Source organism: Archocentrus centrarchus, chromosome 17 (genome assembly GCF_007364275.1).
Source record: "Archocentrus centrarchus isolate MPI-CPG fArcCen1 chromosome 17, fArcCen1, whole genome shotgun sequence".
Taxonomy (NCBI): domain Eukaryota; kingdom Metazoa; phylum Chordata; class Actinopteri; order Cichliformes; family Cichlidae; genus Archocentrus; species Archocentrus centrarchus.
In genome coordinates, this window is record NC_044362.1 from 25,003,433 (window position 1) to 25,018,157 (window position 14,725).

The 14,725-nt window shown below is 37.7% G+C and overlaps 1 protein-coding gene and 1 pseudogene across 1 annotated transcript; both read right to left on the reverse strand.

The window, feature by feature from the left end:
• Nucleotides 1–1,145: 1,145 nt before the first annotated feature.
• Nucleotides 1,146–7,577, reverse strand: LOC115795587 (pancreatic alpha-amylase-like). Its single transcript, XM_030751560.1, has 9 exons — nt 7,367–7,577; nt 6,831–6,977; nt 6,376–6,573; nt 5,408–5,638; nt 4,912–5,045; nt 3,465–3,687; nt 3,259–3,380; nt 3,033–3,158; nt 1,146–1,388 (listed from the first exon to the last, which is right to left on the reverse strand). Exons 1-9 carry the CDS (start codon nt 7,532–7,534, stop codon nt 1,199–1,201), a joined length of 1,539 nt encoding a protein of 512 aa, XP_030607420.1. The 5' UTR covers nt 7,535–7,577; the 3' UTR covers nt 1,146–1,198.
• Nucleotides 7,578–10,499: 2,922 nt separating this feature from the next.
• LOC115795607 (pancreatic alpha-amylase-like) lies at nt 10,500–13,825 on the reverse strand (annotated as a pseudogene).
• Between the last annotated feature and the right edge of the window lie 900 nt (nt 13,826–14,725).

Genomic DNA, 14,725 nt, shown 5'->3' on the forward strand with positions numbered 1-14,725 from the left:
ACTCTTTTCAGTCAGTATGTCATATTACAGTGTAATGGCTAAAGTTACACTTTGAAACATAAACAGCAGGTCCTCACCTATTAAAATCATCTTTAACTGTTAAAAAAAAAAACAGCTATCTTTTTAAATGAACCAGAACCTTCAGAACCATTTTTCTAGGTGAAATGATGCAAGTGGTTCCCTCCACATCCATAACCATCAGTGGAGTTGAATGCAATGCCTCAAATGTGGCACAACCAAAAAGAAATTACAACTGCAAATAAGACAATATAATTTATACAAGAACAGCGTATAAATTATCTTAACCACTGAAAGGTTTTGTGAGATGTAGGTTCAGTTTACTTAAAGGAGATTCCATCAGCTTTAAACCCATTTTGAAGTGGCACAATGGCACAACAGCACTAAAAAAAGGCTCTTCTGAGATGACACCACCAAACACTTCAGATCACACTTCAACGGAACCAAATAAACTGCTGAAGAAATAACTAAAGTTAACTGAAAACACAAATTCAGCCTTAACAGTTCCGATAAGTCCGTGTTTAATATGTTTCTCCCCATTATTGATCAACGAGATCTGCAATGAGGGTGAGGACTCTTGGGTTCACTGGCAGTTGCAGTTGCTTCTTGTTTTTCTTTGTTTCAACTTTTGTGCCCTTCTCTGGGTTTATATTGAAAAAACACCTTTGTGAACACAAGAAATCATAATCAACTACTATAAAAATGGTCTTAAAAAGCTCTAGTTGGGCTTCTTCACAATCCAGTGGCATTTGCTACTCCATAGGAATGTAATAGATCCTCCAAGTTTGACTAATCAGCTCTTTTCTAATGGTGAGAATGAGTGTCTTTCCAAAATGATTGAGGTGGACCAGCAAGCTCTTCTGGTTTATATATAAAAAGTACTATTGCTCTTTCAATGTAACTGTTCACATCACTGCAATTAGCAAGCAGGCACGGCCTTTAGCATTTACCATTTGAGAGACAATTAGCATTAGTTTGCTAATGCTAACACCCCCCCTTCCCAACAAACCGGGCTGATATATTTTTCTGGCTAGAACCGTGTGAAGTCGTGTGACTGTTGTGTGTTCAATCAGTCTGTTAGTTAAATGTACACTAAATAAATATGGCAAAAAATTACAAAACGAACATTTCCGATTTTAAAATGAGGCTTTATTTGAATTTAAATTTGTAAATTGTGGATTTACAACTTAGAATCAGCATGGATAGCAACGAAGGGGTCCTCCTCACTGTTACTGATTGCAAAGTGTGCACGGCCATCACTACCAACTGTGATCTGCTTCCCAGTGCATCTGCTTCCTTCCTTCTGACCAGAAATGACGTCACAGTAGGTGCCAGCGGGCATGCCTGTATTCAAGGTGACATCCAGATTCCTGGAATGGAAAATAAAGATAAGCCTAATTTTAAAGCCACAAACAGTGTCACAATTAAACTGTATTTCCTTTTTGGTATCTGTTTTCCACACAATATAAAAAATTTAAAGCAATATAATAACACTTGGTCAGATGAAGCCATAACTAACTACCGTATTTTCCGGAGTATAAGTCGCACTTTTTTTCATAGTTTGGCTGGGGGTGCGACCTATACTCCGGAGCGACGTATATGTGACATTTATAACACATGAACCAAAATACTCCAGCCACTTGACATCTCCGTGAACTGCAGCTTTAAGGCAGTCTTGCGTAACCTGTGGGCGCAGTGGATGATGGATGGAGAGCACAGCTTAACGGCAACTGGGAGAATGCGCCACCCAACTTTCCTGGAAGTCATTGGATGGATCAAGAAAACATGGGCTTCAGTGACAAACCATCCTGTTGGGATTCAGAAAGGCTGGAATAATTGGAACTGCAGCTGACGACGAGTCTGACTAACGCGACACAGAAGAGGAAGCGGCGCTTCGTCTACGGAGTGTACGGAATTGTTTAGAAGTGACACCGAGGATGAAGAATTCAATGGATTGATGGTTTGGTTAACTTGTTAGTATGTTCTTTATGCTATGGTTATCTGAATAACTTAATGTTACGTTAACATACTGTAGCGATTCTCTTAGTTAGAGAGCGTGTTGATGTTGTGGGATTTCGGACTGTTCGGGAGGTTCGTGAAGGCAGCATGGAGAGAGAGAAAAAGACCGAGATCTTGCCTGTGTGTGTGTTGCTGTTCCGCTGTTGTAGTTGTGGTTGGCGTGGCTGTGGCCTACAGCAGCCGTTTTTCTGTTAATAAAGACGACCTTTGTTGTGAATATCGCCGACTTTGGAAGTGTGTTTACAACGTTACAATACCGAACACGTGTTCGTTGTGCGTCATGTAGCTGAATGTGCTACGTTAGCATAACGTAGGCGTAACCGTGTGCGTCCTGTTCTTTAATCCATTATTATTTTAAATTACCGTTCAAGATGGAATTTGTGCTCTGAGTCTCGGATTCTATCAAACCCCCCTTCCAAAAAAGTGCGACTTATAGTCCAGTGCGACCTATATATGTTTTTTCTTCTTTATTATGCATTTTTTGGCTGGTGCGACCTATACTCCGGAGCGACGTATAGTCCGAAAAATACGGTATTCTTCTCAGTTAGTTAGTGTAAAAAGTGTTTCACTGACCTTGTCTTAACAGCAAACAATAGCAAAAATACATTTCTGACCTCAAACATTTAGTTTGTAGCATTTCAATATGTCATTGCAATTTGGAATTGCGTTATTTACAAATTATATATTATTTATAAAATGTTTTTTGTAAACTAATGGGACATGTTTATAAATATTTTCCAAGTTTTGAGTAATGGAAAAAAATGAAAACATAGAATAAATACTTGGAAAAAGTAAAGGAAAATGTTATTTTTATTTTTTTATTTTAGAGCAACTTCAAAGTGGAAATTGTAAATGTTATTGATGGATAATGTTCATATTAGCTATATTTTGATATGTGTAAACAGTCTGTCGCACACATTTAAGCTACTCCTTTCCTTAGATGGGTGAAATAGGAAGCAGTCACACACAAAGTCCCTTTAGAGCAAAATCCTTACCAGTCGTCATTGTTAAAGATGATGAAACCACGATTCCCACGTCCAAAGGCAACCTGGTTGCTCCCGTTGTCCCACCAGTTGGAGTGAGGCTGCCCATTGACCACATTACGGAAAATGACCATGTTCCTAGACAGGAGAGTTTTTTGTGATCCATCTCACAAGGCAGAACTGGGTTTTGTGTGTAAGGTCAGGTGTGTGTGCTCTCTTATGATTTCTGAGGACTTACGTGATCTGACGCCACCTATGCTCACAAACCCATCCATTTCCACATGTCTGGTCAGAGTTGATAGGAACAGGCTTGGTTGATCCATCACTATTGCTGGGAGGTCCAATCCAGTCATTCTTATCCTGAAACACATGGATAAATAGAATCAACAAAAAAGTGTCTGATACACACTAAATATTGTCTTTTTTTCTTAAGAGAGCACATACTTGTCCATTTACGATGTTGCGGTCCCAGCGATAGCTAGACATGACCCTGGTTACACCATAAGGGTGGGCCAGCATGTAACCGACAGCCATCTTGTAGAGTCTAGGGTCCCAGAATGTAAGGATGGATGCACCCCCAGCACCATGGCCTCTCTGGTTGTCGTGGTTGTCAGTGAAAACAAGAGCATTGCCACTAGCCATGAAACCCCATCCTTCTCCCCAGTTCCTAAACACAGCAAAACAAATAGTTATTAGCTCAGAACGTCTTGGACTGGTTGCACCAGCTGATCTTTACTGCTAAGTCTTTGTTAAGACCAGTACTTAGAATAGACTTTTTAATGGTTGCGCTAACCGCACTTAAGTAACATGTGGTAGCTTGCTAATTAGTTAATTCTGATTAACAGCAATCATGGAGGAGCAATACAAAAAAAGGAAAAAGCCGTTCTCTAACTCTCCAACTTAATTTGATAATAAAAACAGAAGCCTACTGGGAATTATAGAGATCATTGTCACATGGACTCCCTCACTTCAGAAAAACAAAAAGTATGGAAAGAAAGAAAGAAAGAAATAAAGAAAGAAAGAAAGAGTCAACAAACAAACATAATATTTATGAATTTTTGTATACATGATTCACCACATGACAGTACTGGTTTCATTGGCAAGCCAGCTGGTGGGTTATAGTTTGACATAAATTGAGAGTCACTTGAAGTAAATGTGTCCTACTCAAAACCTCTCATTTATGTTTGGCAAATTCTTTTTGTCCCTCCCATCTAAAATTCTCCTTCTTGTAAAGTCAACACATGATTGATGTTTGCTACATTACTGGGGGCTGTACAGAAGTGATTTTTGACTTTATGCCAATATAGACATAAGATTTGCACTTGGTTGTAGCAAGAAGAAGAATTATGCCTGGATGGTAGAACTAATAAGTTCAATTCAATTTTATCTACATGGCGCCTAATCACAACTGTCACCTCAAGGCACTTTATATTATAAGGCAGGGATCCTCAAATCCAGGCCTCGAGGTCCGGTGTCCTGCAGGTTTTAGATGTGACCCTGATCCAACACACCCGATTCAAATGGCTGAATTACCTCCTCAGTATGCAGTCAAGTTCTCCAGAGTCCTACTAATGACTTCTATATTTGACTCAGGTGTGTTGGATCAGGGATACATCTAAAACCTGCAGGACACCGGACCTCAAGGCCTGGATTTGAGGATCCCTGTTATAAGGTAAAGACCTTACAATAATTACAGAGAATAACACAACAGTCAAAACGACCCCCATAAGCAAGCACTTGGCAACAGTGGGAAGGAAAAACTCCCTTTTAACAGAAAGAAACCTCTGGCAAAACTAACTTAGCTTATCTAATCTATAGTTATAACTAAATAACCTTTTGTGTTAAACTGTGTAATGCTTCATTTAGGTACACCAGCAGAAAAAAAACATACTTGGTGTAGGAGAGCTTCTCATTGTTCCATCTTCTGAAGATAGTTCCCAGTTTGGCACCATATTTAAACTCAGTCACTCTTCCAAGGCTGACGTACTCGCTAGCTGTAATGGGCTCACCTCCCAGATCAATAACCTACAGCAAAAAGACCACAAATCAGACCCCAGGTAACGGATTCAGCTCAAAATCCGTCTGTAAACTAGGAAGTGTTTAATAAACCATATCACAAAGATATTTGCAGCTGCAGCATGAAAAACCTTGTATATGCTGTTAAACTCGTGTCTCTTAGTAACAAAAACATGCTACTATTTCTAGGTGACATCTGGTACAGATTTGTCAGCTGCACAATTTAAGCTTCGATGTTTTATACCATTATTTGCTTTTCTGTTGCTTACCAAATAACAATGATCACATATTCTCTCAGAATGCTTTTATTCATATATGCTTCTATTTTGTCATGGCTGATGGCTGCTTTAGACGCAGACCAGAAAACCTACCTCCTGAAAGACGAAGGGTCTGGAGCCACTGGGGAACCATTGGGTGTTAAGGTCGTTGAGACGACCATAGACAGCATTCAGATCACCAGGCCACATGTGCTTGCAGGCATCCACTCTGAATCCAGCCACACCCATGCCAATCAGCTTGTTCATGTAGTCGCTCACTTTGCCCCTAACGTAATCTTTCTCCAGGGCGAGATCCAGCAGACCCACCAGACGGCAGTCACGTACCTGAAGCAGTTAATATTTATTAACACTGTGGAGCTAAGAGGCAAACATGGTATACTGTACATGCAGATATTGTTTACACAAATTTTTACTTCTTTTTAGTTCAAAGTACTAATGAAAAAAAAATACTGGACTGCTAAAAAGTTTAAGAATCAAATGCTGGACTTGAATTGATATATGACTACCAAAAGTATTACAGAATGTATAGTTAAACCACTTACAAATATCAAAATTTACCTTAATGTTAGATATAAGTAGCTACAAAGAAATAAAGATTTCTCTAATTTAAGGAAGGTTTCCTGTAGAGTACCACAAGTTTCACTGCTGGTACCTAATCTGTTAGCATTGTTTGTTTTGTTTGTTTATTTGTTTTTAATTACACAATTTATATTCTCTAGGAAAGGGGACAACTCATGAATAGAAGGGAAATGATAGTTTAAAAAAAAAATGGGTGTTACATTTTGACAAAATCGTAACAAAATAAAGTTTGTAATATTTGATAATAGGCATATAAAGATAAAGTCAAAATTATGCTGAAATAGAAAGAGTATATGAAGGTGCATGGGCAAGACAACTGACCACAAAATATGTGTTCTGGATGACACGTCTTAACAATGTAAAAACAAAAAATTTTAAAGCTATTGCAATATTGCAATATAGGAATCAGTGTGACCATCTCAAACAGTTTGAGCTAGTTTGAGCTCAAACAATGTTCTGACATTGTTTCTGACATTTCTTACCTGATATATGTCACCATAGTTCTCAATTTCGCCACTGCCAGTCTTGCATTTTTGGTCATTGAAGTCCAATTTGGAAAAAGGGACACTGGGGAACTCTTCACTGCCAGCATTAAACCAGTTTCCACATGAAGAGTGGGTTCCTGATCCACCACCAGATCCACACATGTGGTTGATCACAGCATCCACATAGATGTTAACCTGTTGGAAACATAGATTATTGAGGGTGCAGCTCACAAAATCTAATTCTACAAATCAATTTTGTAGATTTTCTTTGCACACTAAGTTCAAATACAACTAATTTGTTAAATTGTTGGGCTTCATTATTTTGTCCTAAACTGCCAGGCATGGTTGATATAATGTTATTACAAAAAGTGTAGCAAAAAAATTTGGTAATAACATGAGGGTGCAGAAATCCATAAGGCTTATCACTAAATAACAGCTATAATTTTGTTTACCCCAACGTTGTTGCATCGTGTGATCATGTCCTTCAGTTCTGCCTCACTGCCAGATCTCGAACAGAGGTCGTAGCTGATTGGCTGGTATCTCTGCCACCATGGCCTCCAGGGACTGTTCACCAGAATGTGATCATTTGGAGGAGAAATCTGAGGAGCACAGAGTAAATAAATCACACATGTTCTCATTTTATTAAAAGCAATTATCTAGGTCAAAGATTGCGTTAAATAGGTTATACTGATTCTACTATTGGGGGGCACACTCAAGTGATACACACAGTTGCCAACACAAAAAATGCTTTTGACCCTTTTAAAGTTTGAAACAATAACCCTTGGCTATGTCATTTAATCTGGCCTGTGTGTGTGAGCTACAGGTTTGTGCTTAAGGACACAAATAGCTTTTTTTTTTTTCTCGTGTTATAGTACTTCTTTAAGACAAAATATGTCAAAAAATTTACTGTCATTTTGAAATGAAAGCAGCAAAACAAAGGATTATCTTCCTTCCCTAGAAGCTACACACAGTATTCAGCTATACATACCTGAACTCCACCAAAGCCTTTGGGACCCAGGAAACGTTCACACTCTTGAGCAATGTCAGCCCAGCGCCACTCAAACAGATGGACAATGGCTGTCCTTCCATTTGTAAAGTGGGGGTTGTGCTGGGCAAGGCCAAGCCCGAACAGAGCCACCAAAATGAGCAACTTCATGCTTTCGCTGGATGAGAAAACAAAAACCAGTCACACTCTGCCACAGTGTAGTCACAGTATATATACAAACTTTTCCTCTGCTTGGCCAATGAGAGACTGGCGTATATCAGCGTGGAAACCGAACAGGTGCATTTTTGTCACAGTTTCCTGCTTTTTTTTTTTTTTAAATGAGCAGAATGCCAAAAAAAAACTTGGAAAGACAAAAACATAGGGTTCACAGAATATCCCAAACATAAAAAATAAGAAACTCCGATGTGCCAAAGAATATGATCCCTGCAATGTATGTGTTGCACTAAATTTAAACAAACTTAACACTTGTGTGATGTTCGAGTCTGTTGGACTCATTTTCAATGTTTACCAAAAAAATAAGGATAATTATTTCAACCCCATATTCCTTGCTGTTGGCTCATTTTCTGTAAAGAACAAATGAAACTAGAAGCACTCAGAGAGCGCAAACCTCCGCCAAGGCCATAGTGTCACTGACGCTGTAATACGTGTATCTAAATACTGTGAAATAATCTTTCATCTTTCCCAGACAACAATAACCCCCTATCCCGCAATAGTGAAGAATCCTTAAAAAAATTCCTGGATCCAGATTTAATCACTTCTTCCTCTTGTAATTTCCAACCACTCCACAAAATTTCATCGAAATCCGTTCATAACTTTTGGAGTTATGAACAGACAAACAAACTAACGCGACCGAAAACATAACTACCTTGGCGGAGGTAATAATAACACATTTAAATTTTTTTTACTGTGTGTATTTGTTTGTGTATGTTTGCCAGTGTGTGTGTGCTTTTATTTTCTGCACCTGCTACTCCTGCACAGCCATTGTTACATTTCAAGCACACTATACCTGTCTGCACCCACAATCCCCAACATCTGCTTTGAGGGACCTATTCTATAATTTATCTATCCCAGCTACAAACCAGGGGTGGGACACAACAAAAAAAACATTTGCATGCATCGCTTTCTATTGATCAAGATGGCAAAAAGAAAGATTCTTTCCACAAAGAACCTCAGTGAATTTAGAGAAGACAGGAGATTTGGAAGATGATGAGTCTTCAGAACCTTTTGCCTTCATTCGATAGGACAGACCCTGTAGTGAGGAGTCTACGCACACGTGCATGCGTGCGTGTGTGCATGCCTGTGTTATGATAACAAGTATTTGTGGAAACATAGTCACGCTGTGGCACCATGTATTTTGGGTGTAAATTTAAAACATGGAAAAGTAAACATGTTGGTAATAGTGCCACTGTCCTTGCATCATTTGATAGAGTAATTTAACTGTGTCCAGCAGGAAAATAGCAGGTTGTATTTATCTCACATTCCTTTTAATTTGAAACCAAAGTGTATGAATGTAGCTCTGAAAATGAGAAGAGAAAAAAAATGTAAATTGTAATTTTTTTTTTTTGATCACACTTTGAAGGCACTGACTGGTGGCACTGTCAATAGTTGTGATGTTTTATTACAAAACACTTTAATCCAATCTGTAACATAACTACATTAAATGAAGAAGAGGAAAGGTAACAATATCTTTTTCAGCAGGTACTTAAGGACTGTAGCTCAAGTACCTCTTTTGACATTCCCATTTTTTGTGCTTTTTACTTTTACTTGGGAGCAGTTTTTATGTGCTTTTGGGTGTTGGTCAGACAGACAATATCTGGTTTCATTATTTAATTGTATGTTTTTACACAGTGAGTAGAAAAATAAGAAAAGAAGTCTGAGAGAGAGAAGATGCAATCTTCGAAGAGCTGCTTAAGCGAGGTAATTAGCAATAATACTGTGATATTTTATGTAATGTTCTTTTGCTGAGTGTGGTCATTTTGTGTGTAGCGAGTAAGTAAGTATATACATATATTTATGTTAAGTACTACTTGTTTCAAAGATATCAGAACTTAAGGACTCTAACCACATTATGCCACAGTACATCCTAAAAATGTTGCATGACTACAATCTACATTTCTGCCTCAGCCATGGCAGAAAATTTTAAAAAGCAGAAAAATAGACTGTGTTCACTCAAAATTTGAACTGACTTTAATTTTATGCAGCGTGTACCACACTGTACTAAATAGTCACTCACCCTTCCAACTGCAGCATTGCATGAAGGTATATCTGTGTGTGTAATTCACAATCAAATGTCAGTAAATGTAGCTGTTTCCAACTCTGTTATTAGCTGATGCCATGTATTACACCACTAACTCTTGCACATTTATTGGATAATATAATGTTCCTTTAGCAAGTCCAACTACATTATAAATTTAACTTACTGCTTTTTGAACAAATATTGTGGTTGCAAACAAAGACGAGAGCATTGCCATCAGGCATGAAACCCCATATTTCTCCCCTCTTCCTGGGTACATGAATATAATTTCATTCATGAGGAAATGAAAAAATTTAGACAAAGTATTACCTAAGGTATTAGACAACTTAGAAACTTGTATTTGACATTTCGTTACTAGAAATTTGATTAGCAAGTAAAAACTGTTAAATAGCAATTTATATGCAACAGATGGAATTATTGCTCAGTTTTATACTTGATTTAGGCACACCTGCAGAAACACATATACTTGGTTTCATGGTTTTAAGCTGTCATTCCACTTTCTGACGATAGTTCCCGGTTAGGCACACAGCACATAGTTATACCATGCTTAGTTTTTCAATAAGGAATGTTTTAGAATATTTTAGAATATTTTTGAGTTGAACACCATCGGCATAGACTTAACGTTTATTAAACTGTTGGTTTGTGGCTACAGGCTGCCTGTGGTGTGACCCACTAAGTTTCGAGCATAAAAAAGTTTAATTAATACAAAAATTGTGGTGAGATGCAGTAACTGAACATGGTGTCATAATCTTCACCACATACAGTAGATATTCTTTATGGTATAATGCACTATAGTGGTGTGAAACTGATAGTTTTTTGTTGTTGTTTCTTTTTAAGATATACTACTATTTTAGTGTGAATTTAAGGAGGTGTAAAACCTGCCTCCTGGTAGACAGAAGGTCTGGAACCACCAGGGAAACACTTGGTGTTAAGATTCTTCAGACAACTATAGATAGCAGACAGGTCACCAGGCCACATGTGCTTGAAGGCATCCAGCCACACCCATGTCAGTCAGTTTGTTCATGTATTTGGCCACCTTGCCCCTGACATAATCCCTCTCCAGGATGAGATCCAGCAGACCCACCAAATGGCAGTCACACCTGGAGCAGGTCTTACATTTCATTGGTATTATCATTTGCATCACAATCTATAGCATAGTTTATGGTAATGACTTGAAAGTAATTTAATTTATGTAATGCATCATATGTGAATACAGCTCTTATTTGTGATCAGTGGCATTTGATTTGGATGACCAGTTCTCAAAATTGTCACTGCCAGTCTTCCATTTGTGGTCGCTGAATTCCCAGAAGGAATAGGGGACACTGTCCTTTGTGCTGGCGCTGAACCAACTGCCACATGAAAAGTGTGTTTCCTCTCTACAGCCAGCTCTGCATTTGTGGCTGATGACAGCATCCACATAGATATTGACCTGTCATGATCTGAGGTGTAATTCTACCCAATTCTGTCCATAATATGACAGAGCAGCACTGCCCCCTATGTCATGGTCCCTGTTTTTTATACCTTGAGTCTTAGTCCCTGTGATACTGAGTCGTTAGATTTTTAGTACTATTATTTCTTTGGCTGTAGTAGCTGTAGTAATTGGCTTCCCTATGTTTCTGTCTCCCTCTGCATCATTCCTGTATTTTTGCTTTGGTCCCCTTGTGTTTCCTTGGCTTGTACATCTTAAATGTTAGTACTCGTGTCTGTATAGTCTCATTTGGTTATTTTTTTCAGGTTTGTTTCTGTGTTGGTTTTGCTTCCTGCCTTCCTCAACATTCACTTGTGCCTTTACCCCCTCCAGTTTGTCATTCCCTAATCATAAATCAATAATTTTACAGTGTCTGTTCTGTTATGCTTTCCTGTGTGTTAACCTCCATGAGGGCATGTGGTTGTTTTTGGATTTGGATTTGTTTGACAGTTTGGACCTTCTATTGCCTAAAAAGTCCTGTCTTTAATTGTGTTCTGCCCGGAGTGTCCTGTATTTGGGTCCTCTCCACATTCAACCTAGATACACTACTCGTTTGCTGTAATGTTTATGGTCCAGTAACTCAAAGAAAACCACTCCACAAAGCATAAGCTACTACACAAGAATGAGGACCTCTCAAGACTGAGTTATTTATTTGTCAAATTGTTGCTCTTTGCTTGTTTGGTCCTAAAAAGTCAGGTGTCTGTTGTTAGATCTAATAATAATTTTTTCTTGTGTACCAGGCTGTAAAATGTGCTGTCAAACCCAAGATAATAATGACCCTAATGCATTCTACTTAATTACTGTTGCAATACCCCAGCATTGTTGCATCAGGTGATCATGTAGCTTAGGTTTTGCTCACTGCCAGATCTTGAGCACTGGTTTTAGCTGATTGGTTGGTGTCTCTGCCAATGGGGCCTCCAGGGACTGTTCAGCACAATGTGTTCATTTGGAGAAGAGAGAACACAGAGGGAAAATGTTGCAATTTATTATCACGTTTAAGGAAGGGAATTGTAAGATAATAATCATACTCTGGTGTTTTTATACAAAAAGGTGAGCTTAACCATGAGTACTTCTCAGTTTGTGGAAGTGTATAGTATGATTGGAAGAAAAAAGTAAAGTAAATTAAGGATGTCTTTGGGATTATTCAGCTTAACATTTGTGACAAAATATAAATAAATATAAATGTATTATCATACTTGGCTTGTTAAGCAAATCTTATACCATAAGTGACTATCACTTATACTTAGAGGCTTTAAAATGTCTGAAAAATAATTACCTCTGCAGAGGAGGCTATGTTTTTGGTAGCCTTTGTGTGTGTGCATGCATGTCATTCTGTCTGTAAACACGATAGCTTGAAAAGTTTTCAGTGAATTCTATAAAACTTTGTAAGGGTGTAGGGGTCATCACGATCCATTAAAATGTGCCTTACATCTTCAAAGTCAACAACGATTTATTGGTTGAAAAATGACAAAAATCCTCATAACTATAAAATATAGAAGTGTGTGTTGTCAACACACAGAACGTACAGTATAAAGATTTAAAATATCATGTCACATTTAACCTCTGACCTCTCCTTGAAGGTCAATAGATTGATCTGAAGGTCTCAGTTATAATAATGCTAGATAGAACTATTTAAATCTATGTTTCTGAACAGAAAACTTTGTTTAAAAAGAACAAAATTAATATACAAAATACAATATTATTCCATTAAAAGTAAATACTGCCCAGAAAGTGAGACGCCTTGGTAGAGGTTTATGCTCGTGGAGTGCTTTTTTTTCATCCTAAAACAAAAGTTGTTTGGATAATCAATGTTACTATCATACAAACATGAACTGAATCATTACAATTTGAGTGTGTATTTCAACAAATTTTTTCACATGCCTAATATTGAGATATTTTGCAATAAGGAACTGGAAAATATTATTTATCTCGCCCATTAGAACATAAAGAAAGTTTTTTGGCTAAATAAGTTGCCCACTTTACATATATGAATATACATATGTCATAAGTATTTAGAGAAGCACATTTTATGACATTAGAGAGAGTTCAAATAGACTCCTAAGGTAACAGTAATGTGTTACCCAACTCCCACTGGACGAAATGTGGATGACAAACTGACAATCACACATGTATGTTTTGGACATATCTGAAGAAAATACTGGAAAGAGTTAATTAATGCAGTGAATGAAAGTTCCCATTTAACATCCCCAAAGAGCCAAAACTAGCCTTTCAGAGAATTATTAAAATCAATATACTACACATCCTTCAGAGCTGCCATAAAGTTAAAGCAATTAGACATTTCCCTGAGTTAAATTAGAAGGAACATCATTAAAGGTAGTGGAGAATTACTCTGTGGCTTACAGTCTGACACATTACGCAAAGTCTCTTATTTTTGTCCTTTGTAAGAATCTGTGTGCAAATTCATGCACCTCCATAGGCAGTTTGAATCTATATATAGTTTCCTACTTCTGCTGAATTGTTTCTTTGAGCACCAGTATTCAGACATTCATACCTGAACACCACCAAAGCCTTTGGGACCCAAGAAACGCTCACACTGAGCAGCGATGTCTGCCATCACCACACAAACAGATGGACAATGTTTATTGTGAGGGTTGTGCTGGGTGAAGCCAAGCCCGAAGAAACTCACTACAAAGAACAACTTTATCTGGATCAGAGAGAAATCCTCACTGAACTTCTCACAGTTGGTGTATGTATTCATTATCGTCACTCCTGGATCAACGATCAATGAGAAGCTGTCAAATATCAGTTTGAAGCTTAAACTGGACTTCTCATGTCATGGCTTCCACAGTATAGATAGCACATGCATGGAAACCTGAGAAAAATGAAATGTGGTGTAAGAAACCCTAAATATATACTAAAGAACCGAATGATTTATTCTGCATTTTTTATAAAGTCAGTGACTGTTGCACTGCACTTTACTCTCTTTTTAGAAAAAAACAATGTTCAATCATTTAATTTTGCCTCACAGAGTAGCAGTTAGATGAAATTTACAGATTAAGCCACATTAGCCTCCAAAAATGTTGTTTTGTACATTTGAAGATTCACATTGCATTACAATATATTAATATTATTTTAATATATCGGAATATTTGTACGAGAAGTGTGTCTTAAATATTGTGTTATGTATCACTGTTTAAAATCATTGTCTGTATGAAATTATTCATCATAGTTTAAAGATCCATAATGTTTTCAGGTCATACATCTCACTGATATTACTATATTAAGTGACCATAGGAAATATAGGAAGTACCACTTTCACCTTATCACAATCACCACACGAGAAAAAAAAAATACAGTGCAGCAGTTATAAAACACGCTTTGGTCTCATTTTAAATGTTTTGGGTCAAGAAAAATTAATAGATAAGCTGCACTGGCATAGGTCAAATATGTTGCGCAATTCAAGTTAACTAAACTACCCCTAGTAAAACATTAGCATTTTCCCATGAAAGCCTGACTCATGTGTGAAGGGTATGGCTGGGCTCATAGTCATGCTGCAGCTGCTATTTACCCGTAGTGGACTCTGTCCTTTGAGGGAATATTCCGTCTTGTGGAGACTGGAGCACATCTTGTTTTGCAACAACCACAAAAAATAACATAT

What these genes read in the sequence shown, in the direction of transcription:
- LOC115795587 (XM_030751560.1), bottom strand. Translation starts at nt 7,534, where the DNA reads ATGAAGTTGCTCATTTTGGTGGCTCTGTTCGGGCTTGGCCTTGCCCAG. An exon ending in AAGGCTTTGGTGGAGTTCAG is followed by an intron (nt 6,978 to 7,366) that starts GTATGTATAGCT and finishes TGTGCTCCTCAG; the next exon opens with ATTTCTCCTCCAAATGATCA. An exon ending in GCAACATCGTAAATGGACAA is followed by an intron (nt 3,381 to 3,464) that starts GTATGTGCTCTC and finishes CATGTGTTTCAG; the next exon opens with GATAAGAATGACTGGATTGG.